At 59.5% G+C, this 15,382-nt stretch overlaps 1 protein-coding gene across 3 annotated transcripts in view; it reads left to right on the forward strand.

Moving 5' to 3' along the window:
- Window positions 1-15,382, forward strand: part of LOC105522028 (ATPase family AAA domain-containing protein 3A) — a 24,001-nt gene that overhangs the window by 4,847 nt on the left and 3,772 nt on the right. For 2 of the 3 annotated variants that reach the window (XM_011956407.1, XM_011956405.1), the window contains exons 3-15: window positions 948-1,049; window positions 1,350-1,409; window positions 2,557-2,626; window positions 3,837-4,002; window positions 4,236-4,305; window positions 6,425-6,580; window positions 7,163-7,219; window positions 7,487-7,612; window positions 7,919-8,043; window positions 8,892-8,943; window positions 10,777-10,847; window positions 11,995-12,162; window positions 13,652-13,760. In XM_011956407.1, coding sequence (XP_011811797.1) covers window positions 948-1,049; window positions 1,350-1,409; window positions 2,557-2,626; window positions 3,837-4,002; window positions 4,236-4,305; window positions 6,425-6,580; window positions 7,163-7,219; window positions 7,487-7,612; window positions 7,919-8,043; window positions 8,892-8,943; window positions 10,777-10,847; window positions 11,995-12,162; window positions 13,652-13,760 — 1,332 coding nt within the window. Of the gene's footprint in view, window positions 1-947; window positions 1,050-1,349; window positions 1,410-2,556; window positions 2,627-3,836; window positions 4,003-4,235; window positions 4,306-6,424; window positions 6,584-7,162; window positions 7,220-7,486; window positions 7,613-7,918; window positions 8,044-8,891; window positions 8,944-10,776; window positions 10,848-11,994; window positions 12,163-13,651; window positions 13,761-15,382 lie in introns of all 3 variants that reach the window. The other variant, XM_011956408.1, reaches the window with a different exon arrangement.

A 15,382-nucleotide genomic window follows, 5' to 3' on the forward strand; every position in this document is an offset into this window, starting at 1 on the left:
TTTTTTTTGAAACCTAGTCTCGCTCCTTTACTGAGGCTGTAGTGCACTGGTGCAATCTCAGCTCACTGCAACCTCCGCCTCCCAGGTTCAAGAGATTCTCCTGCTTCAGCCTCCTGAGTAACTGGGATTACAGGCGCCTACCACCATGCCTGGCTATTTTTATTTTTTTATTGACAGAGTCTCAGTCTGTCTTCCAGGCTGGCGTGTAGTGGCGTGATCTCGGCTCACTGCGACCTCGATCTCCTGACCTCGTGATCCGCCCGTCTCGGCCTCCCAAAGTGCTGGGATTACAGGCTTGAGCCACCGCGCCTGGCTATTTTTATTTTTTTATAGACAGAGTCTCAGTCTGTCTTCCAGGCTGGCGTGTAGTGGCGTGATCTCGGCTCACTGCGACCTCCACCTCCCGGGTTCAACCTCCTTCCTCAGCCTCCAAGCAGCTGGGCCTACAGGAGCCCGCCACCACAACTGGCTGATTTTTATATTTTTAGTAGAGATGGGGTTTCACCATGTTGTCCAGGTTGGTCTCTAATTCCTGACCTCAGGTGATCCACCCACTTTGACCTCACAAAGCGCTGGGATTGTAGGCGAGAGCCATCACGCCCGGCCCACCCAGCAGGATTGCTAGAATAGGCACGAGCTCTGCTCTCGTCACGGTCCAAAAGTGAGCACCTGACCGGAGCTGCCCAGAAACAGCCTTGGGGCTGGGGTTGGTGTCCAGCCTCCCTCCGCAGCGCCTTCGCAGGCTTCTGCTGGTGCTTCTCTGCCTGCGGGTCTGGATTCCTCCAGGGCCTGAGCCTGGGTGCAGATGCGGCTGGAAGCCCCGAGCCTGCTGCACACACTAGTCCGGGTACGGAGTCTGCCGTGCTGGGGCCCGTGCAGACACAGGAGGGACTGTCAGGCAGCGCCAGCCCTGAGAAGTGCCAGCTGGCGGGTGCTGTGCTCTGCAGGAGTACGAGGCCGCTGTGGAGCAGCTCAGGAGCGAGCAGATCCGGGCGCAGGCCGAGGAAAAGAGGAAGACCCTGAGCGAGGAGACGCGGCAGCACCAGGCCGTAAGAGCGCGAGAGGCCGTGAGGGAGGCCGCCCGACTCCAGGGGATGGCTCGGGGCAGGACTAGGAGCCGGGTGCGGTCCCGGGCGCTCTGGAGTCAGCCTTTAGAGCTGCCCTTGGAACAGCCTTGCACAAACGCCTAAGACCTGTAAAGTCCCTCACTGCTGAGCTGGACAGGAGGTCCCCGCCCGCCGCATGTTTGTGTGAGGCTGATGGCACGTGGGAGTCCCGGTGCCCGGCCGGGTTGGCCCTGAGAGCAGCTCCCGGCTGAGATGTGTCCTTGCCGCCCTCTTCTCCCGCAGAGGGCCCAATATCAAGACAAGCTGGCCCGGCAGCGCTACGAGGACCAACTGAAGCAGCAGGTGAGCTGAGCCTCCCCTGCCAGGCGCCTGCGTCCCCGAGAATGTAGGCGGCTTCCTACCGGTCGGTGGGTCAGAGGCCGTGGGACAAGAACGCTGGGGCTGCTGATGGTGGGTGGTAGTGCAGGGGAAACTTCTCAGACAGACGCACACTGGCACACGTGTACAGGCACACATGCAGAGACGTGTGCACACACGTACAGGGAGACACAGGCACCCCCCCACACGGGAACACACACACTCCCTGCACACACGGACATGCACACACACACCCCTGCACACAAGGGCACACACGCACCCCTGCACACATAGACCCCCACACACACACCTCCACAGAGGCCCACACACGCACACCCGCAAACACACCCCCATACACACGAGCGTGCACACACACCCTGCACACAGGTGCACATCCCCCCACTGGACACACACCCCGCACACTGCACACGGGCACACACACCCTCGCCCACACCCACATGGGCACACGCAACTCCCCCTGCATGGGCACATCCCCCACTACAGGCACACACCGCCCCTGCGCATACACCCCTACACGGGCAGAATCACACTCTGCATGGTCTCTGCAGCAGAGGCTCTCCAGACACATGGAGCCTCCTTGTCTCCCACCCGGGTGCCCAGCTGGCAGCATGGGAAGTCGTGCTTGTGATGGCTGGTCAGTGGCAGAGAGCAGGTCTCTGGGCCCATCAGAAAAGCTTGGGTGACATCTGCTCCCTGCTCCTTAGGGCCCGACGCCCTCAGTCCTGAGCTCACAGGCGGGGTTCACGTGTTGCGTGTTGTGGCCATTGTAGCTTTAACGTTTAATTGGCAGAAGACAGAGGCTTCCTTCAGCACAGCGTGAATCAGGGCGGTGGTGTTGGGAGCTCTGCCGTGCAGTGGCCCTTCTCAGGGAAGCCGCAGTGGGGGCTGTTTTGTGCCGCTGGGGAGTTTGGGCTCCTGAAAGCAGCCCCCTCAGCGACTGCCGTCCCAGTCGATGTCACCCGTGTCTGTGTCAGGCTGTGGCATCTGCAGGCCCCCAGGTGCCCAGGACGCTTGGAGCCCTCCCGTCCTGGGGCAGACACAACCTCTGCATTGGTGTTGAGCATTTTTCAGGTTTTAAAGGCTTTTCTCTTTTTCTACGGCTTCTTCTCAGCAACTTCTCAATGAGGAGAACTTACGGAAGCAGGAAGAGTCGGTGCAGAAGCAGGAGGCCATGCGGCGAGGTAGGCTGTCTGCTCTCGGGGCTGGGGCGGAGGCCGCGGTGGCAGCATGGAGAGCGCGGGCTGCTTGTGGACCTCAGTGCCTGACAGACACTTACCCGGCGTGCACTGAGCCTGAGCCCCTCATAGCTACCAATGCAGTGGGCAAGGCTGCTGGGGCTCCCTGGGGTAGGACTCCCGCTCGGAAGACACCTCTGTCTGCGACGAGACACCAGGGCCTGTGCGTGGGGGGCAGGAGCTGCTTCACTTCATGGGAAGAACATAGGTCTTTTTTTTTTTTTTTTGAGATGGAGTGTCGCTCTGTCACCCAGGCTGGAGTGCAGCAGCACAATCTCAGCTCGCTGCAGCCTCCGTCTCCTGGGTTTAAGCAATTCTGCCTCAGCCTTCCAAGTAGCTAGGATTACAGGTGCCCGCTGCCACACCCGGCTAATTTTTTTGTATCTTCAGTAGAGACAGGGTTTCACCATGTTGACCAGGCTGGTCTTGAACTTGTTGACCTCGTTATCCACCAGCCTTGGCCCTCCACAGTGCTGGGATGACAGGCGTGAGTCTCTGTGTTCTGCTTAGAACATGGGTCTGTACTGTCCTGTTTTACTATCTTTACTTTACTATCCCCAATGAGGATCACAGGTATTTGGTGCCATGTGGCATTTGTCAGTGAGGGCTCCAGGCGAATGTTTGTCACCACTTTTCACCGGTTATGGGCTTGTGGTGAGGTGTGCACATTTACTATTCAATAGCGAGACACACGGCACGGCACGCGTCTCTGAGTTCTGACAGCTGTGTTTCTGTGTGAGGGGGCCTTCTCTGGGAACTCCACATTCCAGTTCTTTGCTTTAAAGGGAACGTCCTGAGAAGGTGCCTGGGCCTCTGGGTCGGATTTCAGGGGCTCTAATCCACAGGCAGGGCCGGCATGTGCACCGTTCCTACAAAGGCCAGCGTGTGTCTGTCCATGGCATGGTGCAGACTGTGGTGTGGGCCTGCCCATGGGCTGGGCTTGTCCGTGGCGTGAGCCAGTCCGTGGGCCTCTCAGTGGCCTGGGCTGGTCCGTGCTGGCCTGTCCGTGGTTTGGCCTGGTGGCGGTGGAGGCCTGTCCGTGGCCTTAGCCTGCCAGCCGGGCGGGCCGGTCCGTGGCGTGGGGCTGTCCACTGTGTGGACGGAGGCAGACGTGCTGTACTGTGTGGCACTGAGCTGCCCTGCCTCTCTGGGGCAGCCACCGTGGAGCGGGAGATGGAGCTGCGGCAGAAGAACGAGATACTGCGAGTGGAGGCTGAGGCCCGGGCACGTGCCAAGGCCGAACGAGAGAACGCAGACATCATCCGCGAGCAGATCCACCTGAAGGCGGCCGAGCACCGTCAGACCGTCTTGGAGTCCATCAGGTGAGCGCTGCCGAGGCCTATGCTGGCTGCAGACGGAGCCACGCAGGTGTGAGTCGCTGGTCCCGGGGCGCTCCAGCTCTTCCAGGCCTGGCTGCCGTTGGCTGGCTCCTTGGTGGGGTCACTGCCCCTCTGTCATGGCAAGGCTGGGCCGCCATCTCAGGGCCTCAACCTGCTCTTGCTACGTGGTGTGGATCTTCTTGTCCGTCCTGGTCACATGGCTGCTTTCCCCACAGAACGGCTGGCACCTTGATTGGGGAAGGATTCCATGCTTTTTTGACGGATCAGAAGAAAGTGACAGCCACGGTAAACATTCTTATAAAATAGGGCTGGGAGGTGGCTGAGGGGCCGCCTGTGGGGGCCTCCTGGATCCCCGGGTCCTGTCCCTGCTGGTTCTGCACAGGCCCTGGCGCTCTGCCAGCGCAGAGCAAACCTACGTTGTACCTGCTGGCCACAGCTGCTCCTCCCTTCTCAAGCTGGAAGAAGAAACCACAGTTGCCAGCCTGGGCCACACAGTGAGACCCCATCTCTACAAAAAAGTCAAACATTAGCTGGGTGTGGTGGCAGCGTCTGTGGTCCCACTATTTGAGAGGCTGAGGTAGGAGGATCACTTAAATCCAGGGATGTCGCAGCTGCAGTGAGCTGAGATCGCACCACTGCACTCCATCCTGGGCGACAGAACAAATCCTTGTCTCAAGAAAAAAATTGTCAAGAGTGGTGGCTCACACCTGTAATTTCTGCACTTTGGGAGGCGGAGGCAGAGGTGGGTGGATCACGAGGTCAGGAGATGGAGACCATCCTGGCTAACACGGCGAAACTCCGTCTCTACTAAAAAACAAAAAAAAATACAAAAAATTAGCCAAGCATGGTGGCGGGCGCCTGTAGTCCAAGCTACTCAGAAGGCTGAGGGAGGAGAATCACGTGAACTGGGAGGTGGAGGCTGCAGTGAGCCGAGATCCCACCACTGCATTCCAGCTTGGGCCACAGAGTGAGGCTCCTTCTCAAAAAAAAAAAAAAAAAAAAAAAAAGACCCTGACTCCGTTTTGCAAAAACCTTCTTTAGTCCTTATAAAACCCTGAGAGTTTGAAGTTCACAGATTCCTCTCTCGTTTAAAGCCTCACTCTTCTGTGCTCAGGCTCCGGCCTGCTGTGGTGGTGCACTACGTCGCACACGGCTGCGTCCTCCGTCCCCCCGTGCCCAGCACACAGTAGGTACCTGGCACACAGTGGGCAGTTGCTCTGCCGTGGGTGGTGTCGGCGCCCTGTGCTGTGACTGCGGCGCCTGCCCGTGGCCTCGCCAGTGTGACGGTGAATGTCGCCGGTGGTGTTGCCGCCCGTGTTGGTGAGACGGCGTCACGTGAGAACATGAGGGAGCTGCTTAATGTACCGTTGACTTTTGTTTGTTTGTGTTCAGAGGCAGGGTCTTGCTCTGTGTTCAGACTGGAGTGCAGTGGCGCCATCTCGGCTCACTGAAAGCTACACCTCCCCAGTTCAAGCAGTTCTGCCTCAGCCTCCCGAGTGACTGGGATTACAGGCTCACGTCGCCACGGCCAGCTAATACAGGCCTGTGCCACCAGGCCCGGGCAGTTTTTCTATTTTTAGTAGAGATGGGGTTTCACCACGTTAGCCAGGCTGGTCACGAACTTCTGACCTCAAGTGATCAGCCCGTCTTGGCCTCCCAAAGTGCTGGGATTACACGGGTGAGCCACCAGGCCTGACCTACATTTTTGTTTGTTTTTGAGACAAACTTTTGCTTTTGTTGCATAGGCTGGAGTGTAATGGCCCGGTTTCAGCTCACTGCAACCCCCGCCTCCCGAGTTCAAGCGATTCTCCTGCCTCAGCCTCCCACATAGACAGGATTACAGGCATGTGCCACTATGGCCAGCTAATTTTTTGGTTTTTAGTAGAGACAGGGTTTCTCCAGGTTGGTTAGGCTGGCCTCGAACTCCCGACCTCAGGTGATCCACCCGCCTCAGCCTCCCAAAGTGCTGGGATTACAGGCCTGAGCTACCATGCCCAGCCAGCCTAATCGATTTTTAAAACCAGTTAGAGATTTTGGGTTAGCCTTGTTTTCCAGGAATAAAGTACCATTTTTAATGGCCCAGACAGTAGCAGAGGGTGTGGCCCTGTGACATAGCCAGCTGGGTCTGCCCAGGGCCCTGCGCAGCGACCGGGGCTTTGCAGGATTTATGCTGCCAGTTGCAGAGAAAATGGCCCTGGGTGAGGGCGCTGTGGCGGCCCCGCCTGCCTCCTGTAACCGCGTGGCTGTGGGATTCGGGGCCGGGAATTCGGGTTCCTGTGCTGCCAGCACACAGCCCTGTGCTTCTCCCTTGGGCAGAGAGAGGGTGGGGGCAGCCTCGTGCATTTCCCGCTCTAGGAGGGAGGGAGGGTGGGGCAGGCATGCCAGTGTGGTGTCTCTGCTGCAGGTGCTTGGGCTGACGCTGCTGGCTGGCGGGGTCTACTCTGCCAAGAATGGGACAGCCGCCGCGGCCCGCTTCATCGAGGCTCGGCTGTGGAAGCCGTCCCTGGTGAGGGAGACGTCCCGCATCACGGTGCTGGAGGCGCTGCAGCACCCCTTCCAGGTAGCGGCGCGGGCCTGGCCCTCCCTGTGTGTGGTTCCTGGCTGAGTCCCCTCTGCACCATGAGCAGAGCCTGCCCGTGCACACCCTCCTGTCCACGCACACCCTCCTGTCCCTGCCCTTTCCCTGGATGACCGGCACCCGCACGCTGCATCACGCCTGGGTTTTCCTGTCCGGCGCTGTAGCTTAGGGGTCTGCATCAGTGAGACCCTTCGCCCGTCTGCCTCGGTCTTCCCTGCTCGGGGCTCTGTGTCAGGGAAGCTGCTGCAGGCCACGGTGTCTGGCGGCCTCCCTGGGGAGCCGTGCCACTGGCCAGCCCCCGAGGTCCCTGCCCTCCACATGGGGGTGGTGGGGTCTCCACAGGTGACTCGGTGGGTGGTTAATGAAATAAAAGCCAATAAGGAACCGGAAAATGCCCCCAATCCCAGCAGTAGTCACCCTGTCTCCCGGCACGGCGGGGTTCCAGCTCCTGGCCAGTCCTGGCTGTGGTTTGGGGCGGCTCTGTTTTGGTGTGTTACCGAGCGTGTCTGTGCATTGGTGGCTGTGCCAGGTGACCCAATGGCGCTTCCCCTTCCCCTCCGGCAGGTCAGCCGGCGGCTCCTCAGTCGGCCCCAGGACGCGCTGGAGGGTGTTGTGCTGAGTGTAAGTCGGTGTGCCTGGGCCGGGGGAGGTGCAGGGAGGGGACCCCGGAGATGCGCCAGGCTGTGGCCCTTTCTGGCACTCGAGGTGTCACCCAGGAGCTTTCGGCTTCTGAGATGCGACTGCTTGGACCGTGCCGGGGATAGGCTGCCCGTGAGCTGGTCGGCACCCCGAGGAGTGGAGTCCACAACAGGGCATTTCTGCAGCCCCTGCCTCCGAGGCTTCCGTGGGCCCTGAGTGTGTCCCCCAAGTCCCCATCTTCCCCGGCAGCCCAGCCTGGAAGCGCGGGTGCGCGACATCGCCATAGCAACAAGGAACACGAAGAAGAACCGCAGCCTGTACAGGAACGTCCTGATGTACGGGCCACCAGGCACCGGGAAGACGCTGTTTGCCAAGGTGAGAGCACCTGGCTGTGCAGGTGGGCCAGGGGCCGCTGGGGTCTCACCTGCCTGCAGGTGTCTGAGGGTCAGCCGCCTGGGAAGTGGACTCCCCTTAGGCCTTTGCCCACCCTCATGTAGGGTCAGCGTGCTGGTGTGGGCAACAGCGCCTCCCATCTTCCAGGCAGGGGACATCTCCTGTTTGGCAGGCCGTGGCTTCCAGGCAAGGACGCCCGGCAGGGGCCCCACACCCCAGGTGGAGTGTGCAGGCTTTGCCGAGGCGGAGGGAACATCTGTTCTGTCTCCCCTCACTCTTCCCATCTAGAAACTCGCCGTGCACTCCGGCATGGACTACGCCATCATGACAGGCGGGGACGTGGCCCCCATGGGGCGGGAAGGCGTGACCGCCATGCACAAGCTGTTTGACTGGGCCAATACCAGCCGGCGCGGGTGAGACGTCCCCACGGCGTGCACACAGGCCCTTCACTGGGGCCCAGCAGGCTGCCTTCGGGGAAGGGGGTCCAGGTGGCTTTCCGGGACCTCGTGGTCTTTCTGCAGCTCTGTCCTTGTGGCCACGCAGGAGGCCCGGCGGAGGGTCCCTCGGAGGGAAGGTCCCCTGAGTGTGGACCCTGGTGGACAGGAGGCCCCCAGCGTGTGGAGGCTGCCAGTGGGATACTTGTCTCAGGGCAGAAGGGAGGTGGGTGGGTGTAGGGGGAGAGGGGTGTTCACAGCTGCAGGGGTGCCTCCTCCACGGCCGCCCTCCCTCCAACACGCGTGCAGGTGGGCGTGGGCACCGGCTCCTTTTGGTAGAGAACCATTTGGAAGTTAGCTGAAGACAGCATGGCACACACCCTTCAATAGGTCCCACAGTGACCCCACGCAGGGCACAGCCTGGGCACCCTTGCGACCTCAGCTGTCCCCGTTGGCACCACATCGCTCATGGCTGGCACCCTCCCCTCTGGCCTTTGACCTTTCACTTTAGAAGATCCTGCCCCTGGTGTGGACTGAGTGGCCGCCAGCGCTGCACTGGGCCGGGTGGGGGTGAAGCCTGCAGGGCAGAGTCTGTCGCCCCCGTGTGCCGTTGGCTTCCCGGGGCCTTGTGAGGCTGGGCTGTGGTCAGCTGTCCAGAGGCCAGGCTGATGGGCTTCTGTCAGATCCAGGACTTAGGGCTCCTTAAGGGGCAGAGGCTGCACCCCTTGGGGATCTGCCCGCTCGGCCTGCTCCCGCCACAGCCCGACGCTGCTGTGGGCCGCTGCAGGTGTCACTCTCGCCGTGCTTGGCCTCCCTCTCGTTCACAGCCTCCTGCTCTTCGTGGACGAAGCGGACGCCTTCCTTCGGAAGCGAGCCACTGTGAGTGTCACTGAGCCTCTGTCTCACCACGGGGGTGGTGGAGTAGGCACAGACGTCTCCCTGGGCCAGGCTGCAGCCCTCTGATCAATGGCTTTTTCTCTCTAAGTTTTGTGTGAAAAATAGCATTTTTTAGGTCAGCTGAAAGTTAAGTTATGGCTTTTGAGATTTGTTTTGTTTTGTTTTTTGAGACGGAATCTCTCTCTGTAGCCAGGCTGGAGTGCAGGGGTACAATGTCGGCTCACTGCAGCCTCCACCTCCTGGGTTCACTTGATTCTTCTGTCTCAGCCTCCCAAGTAGCTTGGATTACAGGTGCCCACCACCCTGTCCAGACAGTATTTCTATTTTTAGTAGAGATGGGGTTTCATCATGTTGGCCAGGCTGGTCTCGAACTCCTGTCCTCAGGTGATCCGCCCGCCTTTGCCTCCAAAAGTCCTGGGGATTACAGGCATGAGCCACCACACCTGGATGCCCTGGTCTATTTTTATTTTTATTCATTTGAGAGGAAGTCTCGCTCTATGGCTTAAGCTGGCTTGCAGTGGCGCAATCTTGGCTTACTGCAACCTCCACCTCCTGGATTCAAGCTAGTCTCCTGCCTCAGCCCCCTAAGTACCTGGGATTACATGCTTTTGCCACCATCCCCAGTTACGTTTTTTGTTTATTTGTTTTTGTTTGTTTTTTCTTTGAGACAGAGTCTCGCTCTGTCCCCCAGGCTGGAGTGCAGTGATGCGATCTCGGCTCACTGCAAGCTCCGCCTCCCAGGATCATGCCATTCTCCTGCCTCAGCCTCCTGAGTAGCTGGGAGTACAGGCGCCTGCCACCGCGCCTGGCTAATTTTTTTGTATTTTTAGTAGAGACGGGGTTTCACCGTGTTAGCCAGGATGGTCTTGATCTCCTGACCTTGTGATCCACCCGCCTCGACCTCCCAAAGTGCTGGGATTACAGGTATGATCCACCATGCCCGGCCGTTTTTTGTATTTTTAATAGAGATGGGGTTTCACCATGTTGGTCAGGCTGGTCGAAAACTCCTGACCTCAAATGATCCTCCCGCCTCTGCCTCCCAAAATACTGGGATTGCATGCGTGATCCACCACACCCAGCCTTTTAATTATCATTTTAAGACAGGGTCTCTGTCGCCCAGGCTGGAGTGCAGTGGCGCAATCACAGTTCACTGTAGCCTCGACCTCTTGAGCTCAAGCCGTCCTCCTGCCTCAGCCGCCCTCGTAGGCAGGACTGCAGGGGCACAGTGCCATGCCTGGCTAATTTTTTTTGTAATGTTAGTAGAGATGGAGTTTCCTCACGTTGCCCAGACTGGGCTCGAACTTCTGAGCTAAAGAGATTTGCCCGCCTTGACGTTCTGAAGTGTGGGTATTACAGACGTGAGCCTCCACGCCCAGTCAGGCTTTTTTTTTTTTTTTTCAGTCAGATTCTCACTGTGTCTCCCATGCTGGAGTGCAGCGGTACGATTTCAGCTCGCTGCAACCTCTGCCTCCCAGGTTGAAGTGATTCTCCTGCTTCAGCCTCCCATGTAGCTGGGACCACAGGTGTGCCACCGCGCCGGGCTGATTTTTGTATTTTTAGTGGAGACGGGGTCTCACCATGTTGGCCAGGATGGCCTCAAACTGCCTACCTCAGGTGATCTGCCCGCCTCGGCCTCCCAAAATGCTACATTACGTGCATGAGCCACCGCCCCTGGCCCTGGTCAGGCTTTTGAGTCTAGATCCATGAAAGTCGCCGCGTCCCTGCTCCCTGCAGGAGGGAGGCCTGTGGGACCTCCTGCTGTGGCTGTTTCCAAGGCTCTGCTCGTGGTGTCTAAAGCCGGAACCTTCTCTGTAGGAGAAGATAAGCGAGGACCTCCGGGCCACCCTGAACGCCTTCCTGTACCGCACGGGCCAGCACAGCAGCAAGTGAGGGAGCGTCCTGGGCCCCGGGCAGGGCTGTGCAGCCGTCGCTCTTGGTTCCCACCGAGGGACCTCAGGGGCCCTGGATCACAGTGCTGGGCAGCATCCGTGGCCTCAACGTGCCCACCTCGGAGGTCCCCTGGGAACGGCCCAGCTTGGGACAGCATGAAGTGTCATTGAGGAACATGCGGGGGCCTCCTGGGCAGAGCCGGGGTCAGTCCTGTCCTCACGGCCCTGTGCGATGCCGCCCCAGCTTGCAGGTCCCTCTGCCCCTGGGTTTCCACGGTCCTGTGCCTGCAAGGGAGGTGGTCTGATCGTCTGAGGCTCTGCTGGGGTCTCCCTTGGAGGGTGTGGGTGCCCTGGGGTGGGAGATGGAGACACGTCTGCTCCCACGGGAAGCTGGGCAAGAGCAGGTCCTGTGTGTTTGGGCGGAGCCTGGGGCCTCGGTCCCCCACCCGGATGCTGGACGGGGATGCACCCTCCAGGCTTGGGGCCCACCCCACGTTGTGCGTCCTCCGTGAGCCTCTGCCCAGAGGTCCCCAGTATGGTGATCGCCCCACGGCAGGCTCCCTACTTCCTCCCAAATCCCCTAAGTTTGGGTTTTCTTGGTCTCCTGGGCCCCTCCAGCCCCGGTCACGTGTCACACGGAGGATCAAGTCCTGCCGGGCGGCCGTGGCTGACTCCTTAGGCGTGTTGGGCTCCCTGGCTCAGCTGCTGCCAGTAGTCGTTCCCTGGAGCCCTGGCTCAGGTGCTTCTCAGAGAGGCAGGGCTGAGGCCCCGCTGAGCCTCCGCTGTACCCGGGCCCCCGAGGTCTTATTCCTGGCTCATGTGGCCACTCTTGACATGGACTCTGGGTTCTGTTTCTCTGCTCCCAGCACAGCGGGGCTCAGGCAGCAGGAGGAATGGTGGTCCCGGTGCTGCCTATCAGGCTAGGCGAGGGTCAGCAGGGAAGTGCCTTATGGGGCAAGAACAGAGGCCCAGGAAGCCGGGCGGAGGGACAGCTGGGTACCTTGGGGCAGGCGGCTGACCAGGGCTGTGCCCGCGTCCTCGTGTTTCCTGCCGCTTTAGATGCTTCCTGTGGGGGCTGAGGTGGCCCCGTTCCCCTCGGCACAGCTTGGCCACCAGCCCCAGCATCCTCATCCCCACCCCGCAGGTTCATGCTGGTCTTGGCCAGCAACCAGCCCGAGCAGTTCGACTGGGCCATCAACGACCGCATCGACGTGATGGTTCACTTCGATCTGCCGCGGCAGGAGGAGCGGGAGCGCCTGGTGAGAATGTATTTTGACAAGTATGTTCTTAAGCCGGCCACAGAAGGAAAGCAGTAAGTGTCCTGCTCACCGACCCCCTGTCCAGGGACTCTCGCTCAGGGCCCACCCCGCCCCTGCTCTCCAGACACACCCAGCAGGCTCCGTCACAGGGGTGGGCACCACCTCCCTGTCCTGCAGTTTTTCACAGGAGCCTGTGGGCCCCAAGAGTCCCAGAGGCCACATCCAGGGAAGTCCCGTCCCCCTTTCCTCATCCCCACCTGAGAACAGCCTGGCGGCGTCTCCTCGGGTTTGGGGACAGAGTCCACCATCACTTACAAACCTTCAGCATTCCTTTTTTTGTTTTTTTTTGAGACGGAGTCTCGTTCTTGTCCCTGAGGCTGGAGTGCAGTGGCGTGATCTCAGTTCACTGCAGCCTCTGCTTCCCGGGTTCAAACAGTCCTCTTGCCTCAGCCTCCTGAGTAGCTCAGATTACAGTCACCCACCACCATGCTTGGCTATTTTTTAAATTTTTAGTAGAAACGGGGGTTTCACGATATTGGCCAGGCTGGTCTCGAACTCCTTACCTCAAGTGATTCACCCTCCTCAGCCTCCCAAAGTGCAGGGATTACAGATGTGAGCTACTGTGCTCGGCCTCTTTTCCATTCCTCTTCACTCCACGGAAGGCTGTAAGGAAATCCTGTGCCCAGCCACCCCGATGGGAGGTGACGTGGAATGTTGCTGTGAGATCCCCCGTGTCGGGATTGGAGGGAGAGGCTCCTCATGGTCCCCTGCTGGCTGCTGGCCTGGCCTTCCTCCAGCTGACACGCCCGGCCCTGGAGCCTCATGGTGTAGGGCACGGCTCTGGCTGCACTTGTGCCTTGAGGCTCTCAGGCTCCCTATTGCTGGCAGTGGATGCAGCAGGCACGGCGGGCAGAGCCCTCCAGGTGATGAGAGGCTCTGGGGTCACGCGCCGGCTGCCTCAGGAATACTCCAGATGAGCAGAGGCTGCTCCACTTCTTGGCGTCCCCAGGGCCCTGGTTTCTGAGTCCTTTTGTGCACCTGACCCAAATCCCTGCTGTCGCCAGAGACGACAAAAGAGAGCCTGGTTGCCGCTGCCGCCTGCTCCGTGGCAGCCCAGCTGTCTGGGCCTGTTTCCCTATGCCCTCCCCTGCCCTGGGTTCCCCCGCCCCCACGGCATCTCGTAGCCCTGGCACCATGACTTGGCGTCTGTGGCCTTCAGTCAGATGCTTTTCTAGAAGTGAGGGCCCTGCCACTGCCAGCGTAAAGGCCATGCATCCTGCGGGTGCTGTGTGAGCAGCTGTGGGCAGGGCTGCTGTGAGGAGTGTTTGGGGCTATCTCCAGGCCCTGCAGCCGCTCTCTTCTTGCTCAGTCTGGGCCTGGCCTGCAGCAGACAGAGGGTGCAGAGCTGGGCTGTCACAGGGAGAGGGCCCTTCCCAAGGGGACTTCTAGCATGGGTGCCCGCCTGGCTGCCTGTCTTCCAGTCCCCACCTTGTGTGTGGGAGCTGCTGCCTTGGCCGGCCCACTTGGGAACTCCTTCCCCAGGCGTCTGAAACTGGCCCAGTTTGACTACGGGAGGAAGTGTTCGGAGATCGCTCAGCTGTCGGAGGGCATGTCGGGCAGGGAGATCGCTCAGCTGGCTGTGTCCTGGCAGGTGAGTCAGGCTCGGGCGCACCCACCCAGATGGGAGCCCAGCTGCTGTGGAGACACTCGGTTGTGCCTGTCCCAGCACGAGTATCACGCGGGAACTTCTGTTGAGGGGTTTTCTGTGCATAGACGTGACACAGGGCATCCGCCCCAGTTGGGCCACTCCACATGGCGGCGCCCACCTGCTCATGCCCTCAGGAGGGTGGGCCCATTTTAGTGGCTGACGGTCACACGGGGCTCTCTGGAAGATAGTGCAGCATTGCAGTAGCCTGCGCTCTGCTGGGTGGGGCGGGAGGCTTCAGACTCTCACCTTGGCCAACAGGCACCTCCTGGTGTAAATGCTCGTCAGGACAGGCCCTGTGTCAGTCGGGGTTCGGGATGGAGGGACGTTGTGTTTTCTGGACCAAGTCCCTGGGCTTGGTCCTGTTTGACACACAGGTAGGAGTGGCCTCTGATTGTCCCACAGCCAGTTGTTCCTTGGAGGCCCCACTCCTGCAGCTGCGTGGCTGCTCCGGGGCCGGGGGGCCGGGACTCAGAGCAGTGGGCGTGGCCATCCAGAAAGCTTTGGTCTTTGGAGGTTGCTGGAAAAGCAAAACCAGGTCTGTGGGGCCGAAAACACCAAGGCCATGCACGGGCATCGCCGCCTCTGGGGTCTGCAGAGTCTGTGTGACAACCTGGTCACTCAACCTAGCAGCGCTTTTGAATGAATGTGTGTCAGATTAATGAAGTAGCCAACTACCTTGATTTAAACATTGGAGCGGGGGTCTGTAGGGGCTGTATTAGTCAGTACAGGCTGGGTTATGCCGCTGTGACAAAGAGCCCCAGATCTCAAACCCCATTCTTATGGGTCAGCTGAGGTCTGTGTTCTAGGCTGTCCCCACTTGGGACCAGGTCTGTTTCCACAACTAAGAAAGCAGAGGCCGGGCATGGTGGTGGCTGACGCTTGTATTCCCAGCATTTGGGGAGGTCAAGTCAGCCAGATTATTTGAAGCCAGGAGTTCAGGACCAGCCTGGAAATTTTACAAAAATGAAAAAATTAGCCGGACCTGGTAGCACATGCCTGTAATGCCAGCTGCTTGGAAGGCTGAGGTGGGAGGAGCACTTCAGTCCAGGAGGTCGAGGCTGCAGTGAGCTGTGATTGTGCCACTGCACTCCAGCCTAGGCAACAGAGCAAGACCCTGTCTTAAAAAATAAGAATAATTTGGGCCAGGCACAGTGGCTCATGCCTGTAATCCCAGCACATTGGGAGGCCGAGGCAAGAGGATCACCTGGGGCCAGGAGTTCAAGACCAGCCTGGCCGACATGGCCAAGCTCACCTCTACTAAAAATGCAAAAATTATCTGGGTATGTTGGTGGTGCATGCCTGTAGTCCCAGCTACTTAGGAGGCTGAGCCAGGAAAATCTCTTGTATCCAGGAGGCGGAGGATGCGGTGAGCCGAGATGGTGCCACTGTCCTCCAGCCTGAGTGACAGAGTGAGACTCTATCTCAAAAAAATAGCAATAGGCCAGGTACAGTGGCTCACAGCTGTAATCCTAGCACTTTGGGAGGCCGAGTCAGGCGGATCACGAGGTCAAGAGATGCAGACCATCTGACCAAATGGTGAAACCCCATCTCTACTAAAAATACAA

This window comes from Colobus angolensis, unplaced genomic scaffold (assembly GCF_000951035.1).
Source record: "Colobus angolensis palliatus isolate OR3802 unplaced genomic scaffold, Cang.pa_1.0 Scaffold416, whole genome shotgun sequence".
Taxonomy (NCBI): domain Eukaryota; kingdom Metazoa; phylum Chordata; class Mammalia; order Primates; family Cercopithecidae; genus Colobus; species Colobus angolensis.